Genomic DNA, 13,949 nt, shown 5'->3' on the forward strand with positions numbered 1-13,949 from the left:
CCAGAGCCTTTATTATTTGCATTCATCCTTTGTCTACCCGAGCTAAATTTTGAGGTATTAATTTCTGTCATCATGTCGTCTCCGTGCTGAAACATTTATACTGTTACATTATGCTGTAATGATATTTACTCTTTGCGTACACCCTCTCTTTATAACCTTTTTTAAAGCTATAGCTTTGGTCCGGATCAAACCAGTCACTTGTGCTTGCTTCGCTTATGTACCCATCTTTTATCTACTTGAGTCGCTTTTGAGGTATTACTCCTGATATGGTAATGTTCCCGCGCTGAAGTGTTCACACTGTTCTATTTAGCAGCTCTCTCATTCAAGATTGGTCCCCGTGTACTTTCCTCCTTTGAATTACTGTTTGAAGGATTATCCACACGCTATGAGTTCCACGGCACCTTGAATCACTGCCCTGAAACTTGCTACTTTTCAGATTTTTGGAAGATATGGTCCCCCTGACGCAGCCTTGATGCGAAACACGGCCGTGTCGGGGTCCTTGTTTGTGTACCACAATTGAATTGTATATATAAAATGATGTACAATTGATATGTGCGTATTTATCAATAAAACGTTTTTGTTAACAGCTTTTGTCCAGTATATTGCTTGCCAAACATTTGACACCTTAAATCATGAAATTTTAATCAGCAACCTCTGCTCAATAGGCATTACATTTACTGTCTTCAAATGGTTTTCTTCATTCCTTAAGAACTGTTTACAGAAGGTTTTAGCAGAGTCAGTTCCTTAAATCAAATTTTGTATATCAAGCCCTTAAAATGGTGGTGCGGGGGGGGGGGGGGGGTTAAGGATATGAGAAAAAAAGGATATGAGAAAAAAAGAAAAGAGAAAAAAATAAGAAAAATAGATGGATTATTTGCTATCATCACCCACAAACCAGATCTATCCTCCAAGAAATTCTCCAATTGGACTAGATCATAAGAAGCAAACCACACCATTTGATATTAAATTTTACATTTCACATGAAATTTAAGGAAAAAATCCACACCCATGGATACAATCCTATTTTGCAAAGCCAAAAACATTTTCCTCTTATCTTGTGTTAACTTACAAAGATCTGGCCAAACTATAATCTTTTCCTCAAGAAAGAGAACATCTTTATTCTTAAAAAAGCTCTAAGAGTCCAATTTCTATCAGACTCCAGACCAATGGAAACTAATAAACTTGTTTTCTCTACTACATCTTCCTGAGGCTGTTCCAAAATCTGCATCAATGAAGACCTTTATTTCGAGACTGTAAAGATATAACATCATCACTTCCTGCCTCCTGTATATTGGGGATTGGATGATACTGGATTCTTACAGTTGGTGGTAATAATTTAGAGGAAAATTTGAGAAATTCTGTCAAACACTTATGGAACATTTCTTATGGTGGAGTTGATAAATTACATCTTCTAGCATTATTTTCCAACATTTCCACTTTATATTGAAGGTTGTTATCCTTCTGTACATTTTGTATTAGAAATAGTTTCCTCACGTTGCTGAACAAAAACAATTTTGAAGAAATGTTTTCGTCATGGTCCTTCAATTTAGTAGCCACTCCTTGAGAAGAAACAGTTCTTTCACCATTCCAGTCGAGGAATTTTCAATTCTGGTAAACACTGACCATATATCTTGTCAGAAACACTAGAAGGTTGCATAGGGAAAGGAGAGTGAAACCAACAAATTCAGGGATATAGATCTATTTAAAAATCCTCTTTCACCATCCAACACCAATGGAGACTGAGTGGTTGGTATCGCCATTTCCCTGGCATCCAACAGAGAAGCTGAAAAATCCTTTAACTCCCTATTTACCAGTTCAGTTTGTCTCTCAGCTAGTTGCTCCAAACTCCTAGTGCTCAGCAGCTGCGATAGTTTAGCTGCTGCCTCAGGAAGCCAACCACTGGAATCATCTTCCTGCATTCAGCAGTTGTGCCCCTGATGGCATCACATTCATTTAAGGATGAAGCAGGAGTGATCTCTCAAATAAGTTCAAAGACACCTCAACAATAGAGTTTCCTGAAACCAGCTGCCTTCCATCCTCCCCAGCAGCTTCACCACGGCTCTGACTCAGTGTGGCACCACAAGCTACAAGGGAATTCAATGGTCCTTTGGGAGAAAAAGACATCGATGGCAAGGTTGAACTCTTCTCCTGACCTCACACTTCACCATAGTGAAGGCAAAAATTCTCAGTGGCAAAAATGGATGATATCACCCATTTTTGTGGATGATATATCTTGCTTGTGCTCAGAGAAACATAAGTATTACTGTTAGAAAGAGTGATGCAGCATTACATCTGTACAGGTCTCTAGTGAGACTCCACCTTAACTAATATGCACAATTCTGGAGACAATAGAATGAAAAATGCTCAATAACGAAGGGTCATTATATGAAGTTGAAGAGAGTCAAAGGAAATGTGACATTTTTATTTATTTTTTAAAGAAAGAGTCAGACATTTGGAACAGATGTTTGTCAGAGATGGAAGAAGCAAAATCATGGCAGAACTCAAGCATGCATGGGAGAAACACAAACATCTTAGTTGCAGGAGAAGGGAAGAAGATTACCTTAGACCGAAACCCCTATGGCAGTACAGTAGACAGGCACAAATGGCAGACTAGGTGGACCAAGAGGACCTTATCTGTTAACATTGTATATGTTTCTATCTTTATATTAACATAATCAACTTATATACTGAGGGCAACTGATTCTGGCAGAGAGATGGAGGCAGTTGCTGAAGACAGCCAAAAATGTGAAATTATTTAATATATAAATTTGGAGTTTACTGTGTAATTTGAACATGCTAGATATTTCAAATGCTTTGTTTTATGAAACTATTTAATATCACATAGAAATAAGCTGACAGATTTTATGGAATGACAGGCTCTACAAAATGCTGACATTGTTCCAAGTGAATTATCTTCCATTTGTTTGGCACACATATCTTTCTGCCTAATTACATTAATCTATTGTCACAGTGAAATTATAATTTTTTGCTTCTTTTTTCCTTCACCCTTATGTCTTAACTGAGAATAAGCACTTAACAAAATTTTAAAAAATCAAGGAATCTAAAAGGGTTGCATGATCATGTTGAGGGAAAAAAAAAAACTCTTTAAAAAGAGTGCCATTATTCAAATAGTCTTTGTTGGAAACACTGCAGACAAGGAGGCACTAGCTCACTCTGCACAGCATGTGCTGCTACTACTACTACTGATATTCCAGGGGAGTTTGGCTGAAAATGTAGCAGCTCTTCATCCTATTGCAACTCCATCGGATTGGCATTCCCAATGGCCTCTGGATTGGGAGGGCAGGAAGAGAGAGGAAAGGGAAATGAGTTCTTGGAAGGGTGTAAGAGAGAAGGGAGGGGATAGGAGAACGTGGGAGAGGGGTACAAGTCTGAGGTGAAGGGAATACAGAAAGACAGATGAGAAACTGAGGAGGAAATGAAGAGAGCAGAGTATAAAAAAGAGGGAGGGAGATAGAGGACTGAGATGATAGGAGAGGGGGAGACAGAGAAAGATGGAGGTGTGTACACTGGTCAATTTATAAAATTATGAGCTTTGTTTTCTAAAATGTTTTGTCTCAGACAAAATGGGAGAAACTCTTCAGATATTAGACCCCGTCTATAGCATACTCTCCATAACTGGCACTTTATTTATTTAGGCATTTTATATGCCGTTGTTCCAAACATAGATCACAATGGTTTACAAGATCCGCATACATATTCATGGTCAGCGATCACATACTGTGGGTTAGCAATCACCTTCTAGTTCGACACCACAATGTAAAAATGTTCTCATTCAAAATCATAAGTATTTTAGGAAATTAAACTAGTTACTGTATATTCTAGTTTATATTTGTACATTTTCTATTCTAGTTCATATTTATGCATATTCATGGTCGACTGAACAGGAACACGAGTTCATATCCTACTAACAGTATACATCATATCATTCATTATTATTGCTCGCTCTGATATCCGTGTGCATCACATTCATTGCTTATTGATCGCTCCATTAACATTATCTCTGGTACTTAGTTACTAGCATAATTTATTTGCATAATAAGAACATAAGGAATACTCATGCTGGGTCAGACCGAGATCCATCAAGCCCAGCATCCTGTCTCTAGCTGTGGCCGGTCTGGGTTGCAAGTGGCCAGCAGATCTCAAAGTAGATTTCCTGTTACTCACTCCTAGGAGTAGCAATAACTTTCTTTAGTCTACCTGGCTGCTAATGTTTTATATACTTTTTCAAAACAAAAAATATTGCAACTATGAATGGATAATCATATGCAGCAGCAGTGAAATCAGGCACTACTGCTTTGCCCGTTCAAGATCCAAATATAATCCATTCAATAGTGAAAATGGTGAATATAATGAAAAATTATAGTTATGGGATCATATGATTTCTCACAATATTTACTATTTTCACTAACACTGAATGGATTATAACAGGCATTTTAGATTTTGAGTAGGCAAAGCAATAACCCCCGATTTCATCTCTGCTGCATATGATTATCCATTAATAGTCATAATATTATTTGTTTTGAATCCACGGTTGTGAGACTATATAAGAGGGATTTATCTGTTTTTTATGTACTTTCTCTCCAGGAACTTGTCCAAACTCTTTGTCAATGAATAAGATTTCTGGCAAATGATTCCAGTTTTATTGTGTGCGGAATGAAAGTACTTTCTATGATTTGTTTTAAATCTGCTGGTTGTTAGTTTCATGGAATTTCCCCTAGTTTTAGTATTATTTGAAAGGGCAAATAACTCTTCTTTATTTAAGTATTCCACTCTACTCATGTTTTCATAAACTTCTATCATCTCCTCTCTTAGCTATCTGGTTAAAAGTAAATTCAGCACATACTATATTATAGTAAAAACCTAATAAAATGAAGGAAACATACCTCTGTGTTCATTTAAGATAAATTGTACAGGATCACTAACACCTGAGCCAGAGCACAAAGGCAGCAGAAGAATGATTTTTGCTTTTTGTAGTCTATGATCCAAGGGGTCAATATCCATAAAACTTTCACGAAGTAATTTAATATCTGAAAATCAAATATTTAAAATTTGTGAAATATACAGAGTATAAAATTGACCACTAATAAGCCACAATAATATAAACTATTGCTATAACAATTTTATTACAATTATTTATTTGCTGTCTTGCCAGAGTACTCAGAAAAAATAGATGTAAAGTATTCCACAATCATGTAAGATATAGTATATTATGTATTATATTTATATACTATGTAATGAACATAACATTCATGACAAAAACAAATGTTAAGAAGAATGGAGAAATCAGAGAGGTACAGAAATACAGAATAAGCAAAAAACAGTGAAGTAATTGGGGGTGGTACAGGGTTACTGAATCATTTACCTAAAGCTTTCTTACTGTAAATGGTCTTTTCCATAGATAGCAGGATGAATTAGCCATTACATGTGGGTGGCACCAAATGGATCAGTCTCTCCAAGCTAGTACAGCTTTGAGCTCTACTAAGCATGTGCAAGAATTTACATGCAGGCATTGTGAGCCTCACAGTATATATAAGAGCTACTTCTAGCTATATAGACGACTTTCCAGGGAGGCAAGCAGTATATATAAGAGCTACTTCTAGCTATATAGTTGACTTTCCAGGGAGGCAAGCAGGTATTCCATGGCTAATTCATCCTGATATCTACAGAAAATATTGTTTATGGTAAGCAAACTTGCTTTTTCCGTCAAAAAGCAGACCGAATTAGCCATTACATGTGGGGAGTCCAAAGCTGAGGGTTGCAGCAGAGCAATTACTGAAAAGCAACCCATACCCCACTGTGGAGAGTAGAATATTTAAAGAACAGGCTACATAAAACTGCCTGTTCGAATTTACTGTCATTTTTTGAGAGGTTGTCGAGACATTGTTATGTAAAGATGTGCATCAACAACCAGGTTTGCAGTTTTTGAGAAATGCCTCAAGAGGCATTTCTCAAAGATGAGCAATAGAAAAATCCATAGCTCTCACTTGATGAGCTTTGACAGAGTCTGTAATATGCAGTCCTGCTAAGATGTAGCAGTGTTGAATGCACTCAGCTATCCTATTAGACAAGGTCCATTTCGCAATTAGCATGCTTACAGGGTCAGTCATCAAAATCCATTATGGCGTTAACACCTATGACAATGCCATAATGCATGCGATAGTCCCAGTACCACGAATGCAAATTTTTGAAAGGGGTGAGATTGGGGAGGGTTTTGGGCGGGATTAATGAAATTGAGGGGTATTATTGCATGCGTTATGTTATCCCACGTTTTTAAAACACCAGAAATAACTACACCTTTTTTTCCTGGCGTTAAGCTAAGCGATATGCCCAAGACAGCCAGAATGCTATTTGCAATAAAGATTGCAAATTGCTTTTTGGCCATTTGTGGGCTTTGGGGGGGGGGGGGGGGGGGGGAGAGAGAGGAGAAAGAGAGAGAGCGAGAGAGCGCAAGCGAGCCTCTGGGGAGGCCTTCACAGTATTCAACTATTTATATCACTATAGAAGGGCCAGCTAATAACTCGAGGTGAGGTTTTGGTGGTGGTTTAGGGTTTTGGGGCCAGTTTGACATGCAGAGTGAGATGAACGAACAGCACATTACACCTCAGTGAAGATTTGACATCATCTGGCATGAAGAAAGTGTTATGGGGGGCACTGGGAGATTGGACCCCCCTTAGAGGGAGTGTGCCCTTAGGCCCCTGGCACGATCCCAGGTGGATCAGGACCACGCCAAGGGTAGGTGTAACGTGGGTGGCGAGAGACAACCCGACCCCCAGCCGGACCTGCATGCCTCTGGAACCAACTGTGAATTGTTGGTAATGAACAGTCCTCCGACCGTTCCAGACCCTTTCGGACCTGCTGCTGGGATGGCAAAAGGCAGCAAGCCGTGCTCAGGGCGAGGGCAGACGAAGGTTCAGAAACAGGAGACGAAGACTCGGGAACCAAAGACTGTAGACGTAGACTCTGGAACATGGAAGGTTCAGACATTAGCACGGTCCCTCAGGGCACCTTACACAGCCAGTACCACTGGTCTGGTCATGGACCACCCTGTCCTACACCTGCAGGAGCAGGACCAGCGCAGGAAAGGAAAAGTGCTGTACAAAGCAGTCCAGAGCAAGGTACTGCACACCAGCAGTCTGAAGCAGGGTTGGAACATCAGGATCAGGAACAAACATCAAGGAACAACAGGAAACATCAGGAACGTGCAAGACACCGGACACCAAGCTGAAACAACGAAGGCCTGATGGAGCGCTGGAAGAGGAGACATCCAGAATCGTGTAACTCCAATGCAAGGCAAAGCATGAGTGCTGGAGAAGAGCCTTTATACCCCTGGAGCAGGCAACTCCATGGGAGGAATCCAGGTGGTCCGCACCTCGCTGGCTCTATAAAAGAGTGGAAAGGAGCCGCGGGCCCACCCCTTAGGAAGAAGGGCATGGCCCAAACCAGAACATCCAAGCTGCAGAGGAGCAGACCTCGAGTAGGCCCCGAACAACACCGAAGGCCTCCCAGGCCGTGGAGCAGGATCCAGACAATTGCTCAGGCTAGGCCCTAGCTTCAGAGCGGCCTCCAGAAAAAGGTGAGATGCCTCCTGTGGCACAGCTACAGGAGGAATCGTAACAGAAAGTCTCACAAAGATGAGATGTCTACAGTGCTCTCGCCCTAGCTTGATAGTACCCTGTTATAGAGTCCTTCAAGCTAGGGTGAGAGAACATTGTAGAAATCTCATATTTGTGAGTTTCCTCACTCCAAATGACTTCATATCTTCACTGAGGTGTACTGGGTTATTCGTACGTCTCACTCTGCATGTCAAACTGACCTCTAAACCATCACCAAAACCTCACCTAGAGTTATTAGCTGGCCCTCCTATAGTGATATAAATAGTTGACTACTATGAAGGTTTTATAAAGAGTCTCTCTCATGGTGCAGTAATTAAAAAATTATCATAAACACTCTGCTTTTTTTATCACAGGTGTTAGCCATGCAAAATTATAACATTTTGATGAATCTACGGGTTAGTCTGTTAGATTTCTAAGATATGAAAAACCGAGGAGACAATTGGTTGAGTTTGTTTCTTGTAAATCACTAAGGTCCTTTTGCAGTCCAAGGAATGAATGTTTTTCTCTTTCATCAGCATGAGGTCTTAGAAAGAATGTAAGCAGTATGATGGATTGATTGATATTAAAACCTAAGATGACCTGTAGCAGAAACTTCTGATAAGTACGAAGGATCACCTTGTTGTGGAAGAACTGCATGTATGGTGGATAGTGAATAAAATCTTGGAGTTCACCGATTCTTCTAGCTGATGTAACTGCTATAAGGAACAGTACTTTCCATGTCAGGAACTTAAGCAAAGCTGGCTCCAACAGTTCAAAAGGAGCCTTCATAAGTTGAGACAACAATATTTATGATCCATGGAACAGGTGCTTTTTGTACCGGGGGTTTGACATGCAATTGACTTATAAATCTAGCTATCGGTGGATGAATCTGTTTTCTGTCCACTAGAACATAGTTTGCCATATGGCACTGAGATGTATATGAAGATGTGGCAAGATCTGAATCAGAAATGTTGAGTAAGTGCTTAAGCAAATGCTTAGGCTCGTAAGAAATCAGGTCCAAATCATTTTGTTGGCACCACTTGGAATATCAATTTCATTTGAAGGCATAATTTTTCCTAGTTCATGACTTTGTAGATGAGACTAGTATGTCTACAATTACTGTAAGCAAATCAAGATCCAAGATTGCTGAGCAATTAACATCCAAACTGTCAGATTGAGGGCTGGGAGGATGGGATGATAAAGCATTCCTCGAATTAAACAAGGTAAAGTCTGAGTTCAGATATATGAGAGGACTGGGAGAGAGTTGTATGAGATATGCAAACTATATCTGTCTGAGCTACACTGGAGCTATGAGGATCAGATGATAGCAATCCTGGAGAAGCTTCTGCACTGTTCTGGCAAATCAATATCATCGGCAAAAAAGCATACATGAGGCTTGTTCCCCAATTGAGCAGGAAAGTGTCCTGAGCTAGTCTGAGATCACTGGGTAGACCTGAGCAAAATTTAGTTTGTTTTGTTCTGAGGCAAACATCCACTGACGACAAACTCCATAAGTCGAATAGTTGGTTGACTGCTGTAGAGACCACTCGTATGGATGAAACACTCTGCTGAGATGATCTGCCAGCATGTTGGAGATCCCTGGAAAATAGGTAGCTTGTAGGAGAGCTTGATTCTTGGCTGTCTAATTCCATATCTTCATCGCTTCCTGATAGAGGCTTGACCCTGTACCATCCCGTTTGAGGACAGAATATGGCAACTTGGTTGTCACTTTGAATAAGGATTTTTCTTCTCTGATAATGTGCATCTTATTGCTTTCAACTTCAGTAAGTTGATCTGACAGAACAGGTAGCCTGGATTTGAAAGAGTCCTGTGAGAGCTCCTCAATCTCTGGTAGAGGCATCTTTCACCAGCAGTACCTGATAGGAGGGATCTCAAAGAGGAGCTCCTTCCTGGATAAGTAAAGGGGTGTAACTACTACAGCAACTCTTGCTTCAAGTCCTCTGTGACCTGTACCACAGTCAATAGAAACTAGGAGTAGGACATTTTCAATGATATGTCTAGTGTTGTGGAACACCTTACCTTCAACCTTGCAGGCTATTAATGATATTAAACTGTTTAGAAAACAGATGAAGGCCTATCTTTATGAAGAAGCATTTGGTAAATTGGCTGATAACTGAATAGCACAATCTGCCTCTAAGTGATTAAGGTTTTAAAAATGTATTTTCTATGTTTTTATTATTTTATCTATTTGTATATGTTGTAACCCACTTAGCTTGACTGGCTCATTCTAAGCAGACTATAAATGTTTTTAAATAAATGAATAAATTGTGGTTGAGTAAGCTGATCCCATTTTGAAAGTAACCCCCATTGAAGGTAGATGATATGAGAGGCAGGTCAGCAGAACCACATGGATGGCTGTTGCCATATGTCTTAGGACCATAAGGAATGCTCTGGCTGTTCAGTGTGGAGAGGACAGTAGTTTGTGAATGTGCTATTTCATGATGTTCACTCGTTCTAAAGGCAGGAATGCTCTCTCTTGTAGTGAGTCTATCCAAGCTTGGATTAATTGTCGAGCAGGGACTAGATTTGATTTCTTGAAATCTATTTGAAAGCCCAAGCTTTGTAAAAGACAAATAGTCTTGGGCAGTGAATGGAACACTTATTTTTTTAATGTATATTCTGCACGTATCCAAAAATTCATGGCAGATAACTCAAACAAACACAAAAATAAAAAAATTTAAAGCAATGCAAGTAGCTAAAATGAAATAAAATAGAATTAAAATGTTAAAAAATGAAATGTGTCATACATACAGAGAGAGTAATACATTGTAAGTAAAATAAAAAGTAAAGCGTCAGCCAGACTTGTATGCAATGCCATCAAGAGGACTCAAAGAAACAGTAAATTAATTAATTCTTTATGGAGTAACCTTAAAAAAAAAAGAAAAAAGAGGAACAGTTAAGTATACACCTAAAAGTGCATAAAGAGTAAATAAAATTGCTTTTTAAAAAGCTCTTCAAAGGACATAGTTATGAGATTTTTAAGTACAGTTACTAAAAGCCTTTTTGAAAAAGTAAGTTTTAATGACTTTTTAAAGGTAAAAATGCATATCATAGTCCTTGGAGGATCAGGAAACTCATTCCACAATTGAGGACCATTTATAAAAAGGAGCAGTCATATGCCTCAATCAGGTGTACCGAATGGAAAGAGAACCCGTAGTAAGCAGTGATCGGCCGATCTTAAGGCCCGTGAGGGAACATAACATTTTAATATCGCACTTCCCAAGTTAAGGAATTAAAATGTAAAAGCTTAAAAAACAACAGTAAAAATTTTAAAATTTGATGCATCAGAATATTGGGAGACAATGTAAGGCAAACAGAGATGGAGTAAGATGATCATATGAACTAGTTCCGGTCAACATCCTGACAGCAGAATTTTGTAATTGAAGAGCTTTTAAAGAGTTTGTGGGTAGGCTTATCAGAGAAAGCAAAATTGCTTACCTTGTAATAGGTGTTATCCCAGGACAGCAGGATGTAGTCCTCACATATGGGTGACATCATTGATGGAGCCCTATTGCGGAAAACTTTGTCAAAGTTTCTAGAAACTTTTGGCTGGCCCTGTGAGGCCACTGAGCATGCCATGATATTCTCTGCCACATGGGTCTCTCTTCAGTCTCGTATGTAGCAATAAGCTTTAGCAAAAAATAAAATAAAACGTATCGGACCCAACTCCGCGGGATGGCAGGTGGGTTATGCGAGGACTACATCCTGCTGTCCTGGGATAATACCTATTACAAGGTAAGCAATTTTGCTTTATCCCAGGACAAGCAGGATGCTAGTCCTCACATATGGGTGATTAGCAAGCTAGAGGCTGAGTCATTTGGTATTGAAGCAACAGTGAAGTATTGTTGTTGAAAATGAGGCAGCCGAAGATCATAGCAGATTGGATGTAGAAGGAGTTGGGATTAAACTGGAAACAAGTTCTTTAAGACAGATTGTCTTGTAAGCTTGTCCAAACAGTAATGAGCTGCAAAGGTGTGAAGAGAACTCCATGTTGCTGCTTTACAGATGTCAAGAACTGGCACTGAACGATAGTGTGCTACTGAGGTTGACATTGCTCTTGCTGACAGCGCCTTTTCTCGCCCTTGGAGAGGAAGGCCTGCTTTTTCATAGCAAAACTGTATGCAATCTGCTAGCCAATTGGATAGAGTATGTTTACCCACTGCTTTTCCCGGTTTGTCTGGATCATAAGATACACAGAGTTGAGTGGATTTCCTGTGGATTGCAGTGCCGTCTAAGTAGAATGCTATTGCACGCTTACAGTCCAAGGTATGTAAGGCCCTTTCTCCTTGGTGCAAATGAGGCCTTGGAAAGAATGTGGGTAAAACTCTGGATTGGTTCAAGTGAAATTCTGTAACTACCTTGGGGAGGAATTTTGGATGTGTTTGGAGAACCACTCTGTCATGTAGAAATTTTGTATAAGGTGAGTACATGACAAGTGCTTGCAACTCACTAACCCTTCTAGCCGATGTAATGGCTATAAGGAAGATGGTTTTCCATGTCAGAAATTTAAGATCACAGGAGTTCAAGGGTTCAAATGGAGAAAGCATGAGCTTTGTTAAGACCAAATTCAGGTCCCATTCTGTGACTGGTGGCCAAATTGGTGGTTTAATGTGAATTAAACCTCTCATAAACCTACTGATAAGAGGATGTATGGATATTGGTGCATCTCCCATCTTGTTATGGTAAGCTGAGATTGCACTTAAGTGCACTCTTACAGATGTCTGGAGACCAGAATCTGAAAGATGGCATAAGTAGTCTAGTAGAGAAGTTGTGGGGCAGGAGAAAGGGTCAATATTCTTTTGCTTGCATCACAAGGTAAACCTTTTCCATTTCGAAGAATAGTTCTTTTGTGTTGAAGGTTTACGTGAAGCTATAAGCACTTGAGAGACATTAGTTGAAAGATTGAGTGGTTGTAAGATCAAGCTTTCAACATCCATGCTGTCAGGGATAGGGATTGGAGGTTGGGATGGCGCAATCGACCCTGAGTTATGAGAGTGGGAGCTACACCCAGGCGAATTGGTTCTCTGATCGAAAAGTCTAGAAGTGTGGGAAACCATACTTGTCGAGGCCAATACGGGGCTATGAGTATCATGGACTCCTTGTCCTGTTGTAGCTTCACTAGAGTTTTGGTTAGGAGTGATATCGGAGGATACATGTATAGAAGGCCTGAGTTCCAAGGGCGAGCAAAGGCATCCTTGGCTAGTTGGTGATGTTGTCTGTGCAGAGCGCAGAAGTTGTCCACTTTGTGATTCAGGTGTGAAGCAAAGAGGTCTATCATTGGTTGTCCCCAACGTTGAAAAATCCTGGTCGCTACTAAGGGATCCAGGGACCATTCGTGTGGTTGGAACTGGCGACTGAGCCGATCCGCCACTATGTTCTGAATGCCTGCTAGATAAGTGGCCTGGAGAAACATTGAGTGTGTTAGGGCACAGTCCCAAATTTGTGCAGCTTCTTGACAAAGGAGATATGAGCCCATACCTCCCTGTTTGTTAATGTACCACATGGCTACTGTGTTGTCCGTTTGGATCAGAACAGTCTTGTGAGAAAGGCAGTCCTTGAACGCATGCAGCACATAACTTATAGCTCGAAGTTCCAGGAAATTGATTTGAAATGTTGCTTCGAATTTTGTCCAAATACCCTGGGTTTGGAGATTGTCTATGTGAGCTCCCCATCTTAAGGTGGAGGCATCTGTAGTTAAAGTTATCTGTTGGACTGGTTGCTGGAAGGGAAGGCCCTTGCATAAATTGTCCTTGTTCGCCCAAAGTAGAGATGAATGTAGCTGGTGGGTTACTTGAACTGGATAGTATAGTGGTTGAATGGCTTGGAAGATCTGGTTGAGGATTGAAGAGATGGCCTTGGTCTCTGGGAAAACCCTCAAAAGCCTGCAGCCGGTCCCGTCTGCGGCAGAGGTTGAGGCCTAGCCACCCTAGGTTGTCTGGGCTGAGCTCTTTATTGCGGTGTAGTAGATCTGCCCCTTGATGGAGGGTAATAAAGCCTCTGTCGATAGAAGGGTCATCTAGACTCTTTTCTTGGAGGCCGACGAGATGACTGGGTAGCTGAATCCTGCGGAAGTAATGAAAGTTGTCGCAGGGTTTCTGTGTGCTCTTTTAATTGTGCCACCACATCTTGCACTTTGGAACCAAAAAGGTTGTCACCCAGACATGGCAAGTCAACTAATTTTTCCTGGTTTTCAGGCCTGAGGCTTTTAGCCATGCCCAATGTCTCGCACTTATACCAGAGGCCGTTACTCTGGAGGCTGTTTCAAACCCATCATAAGCAGCCCGGACTTCGTGCTTGCCAGCTTCAAGTCCTTTG

The 13,949-nt window shown here is 40.5% G+C and overlaps 1 protein-coding gene across 2 annotated transcripts in view; it reads right to left on the minus strand.

Moving 5' to 3' along the window:
- NSUN7 (NOP2/Sun RNA methyltransferase family member 7) overlaps window positions 1-13,949 on the minus strand; it is a 298,057-nt gene that overhangs the window by 118,250 nt on the left and 165,858 nt on the right. For both annotated transcript variants that reach the window (XM_029588977.1, XM_029588986.1), the window contains exon 8: window positions 4,905-5,048. In XM_029588977.1, the coding sequence (XP_029444837.1) occupies window positions 4,905-5,048 (144 nt within the window). The remainder of the gene's footprint in view (window positions 1-4,904; window positions 5,049-13,949) is intronic.

This window comes from Rhinatrema bivittatum, chromosome 1 (assembly GCF_901001135.1).
Source record: "Rhinatrema bivittatum chromosome 1, aRhiBiv1.1, whole genome shotgun sequence".
Lineage (NCBI taxonomy): Eukaryota > Metazoa > Chordata > Amphibia > Gymnophiona > Rhinatrematidae > Rhinatrema > Rhinatrema bivittatum.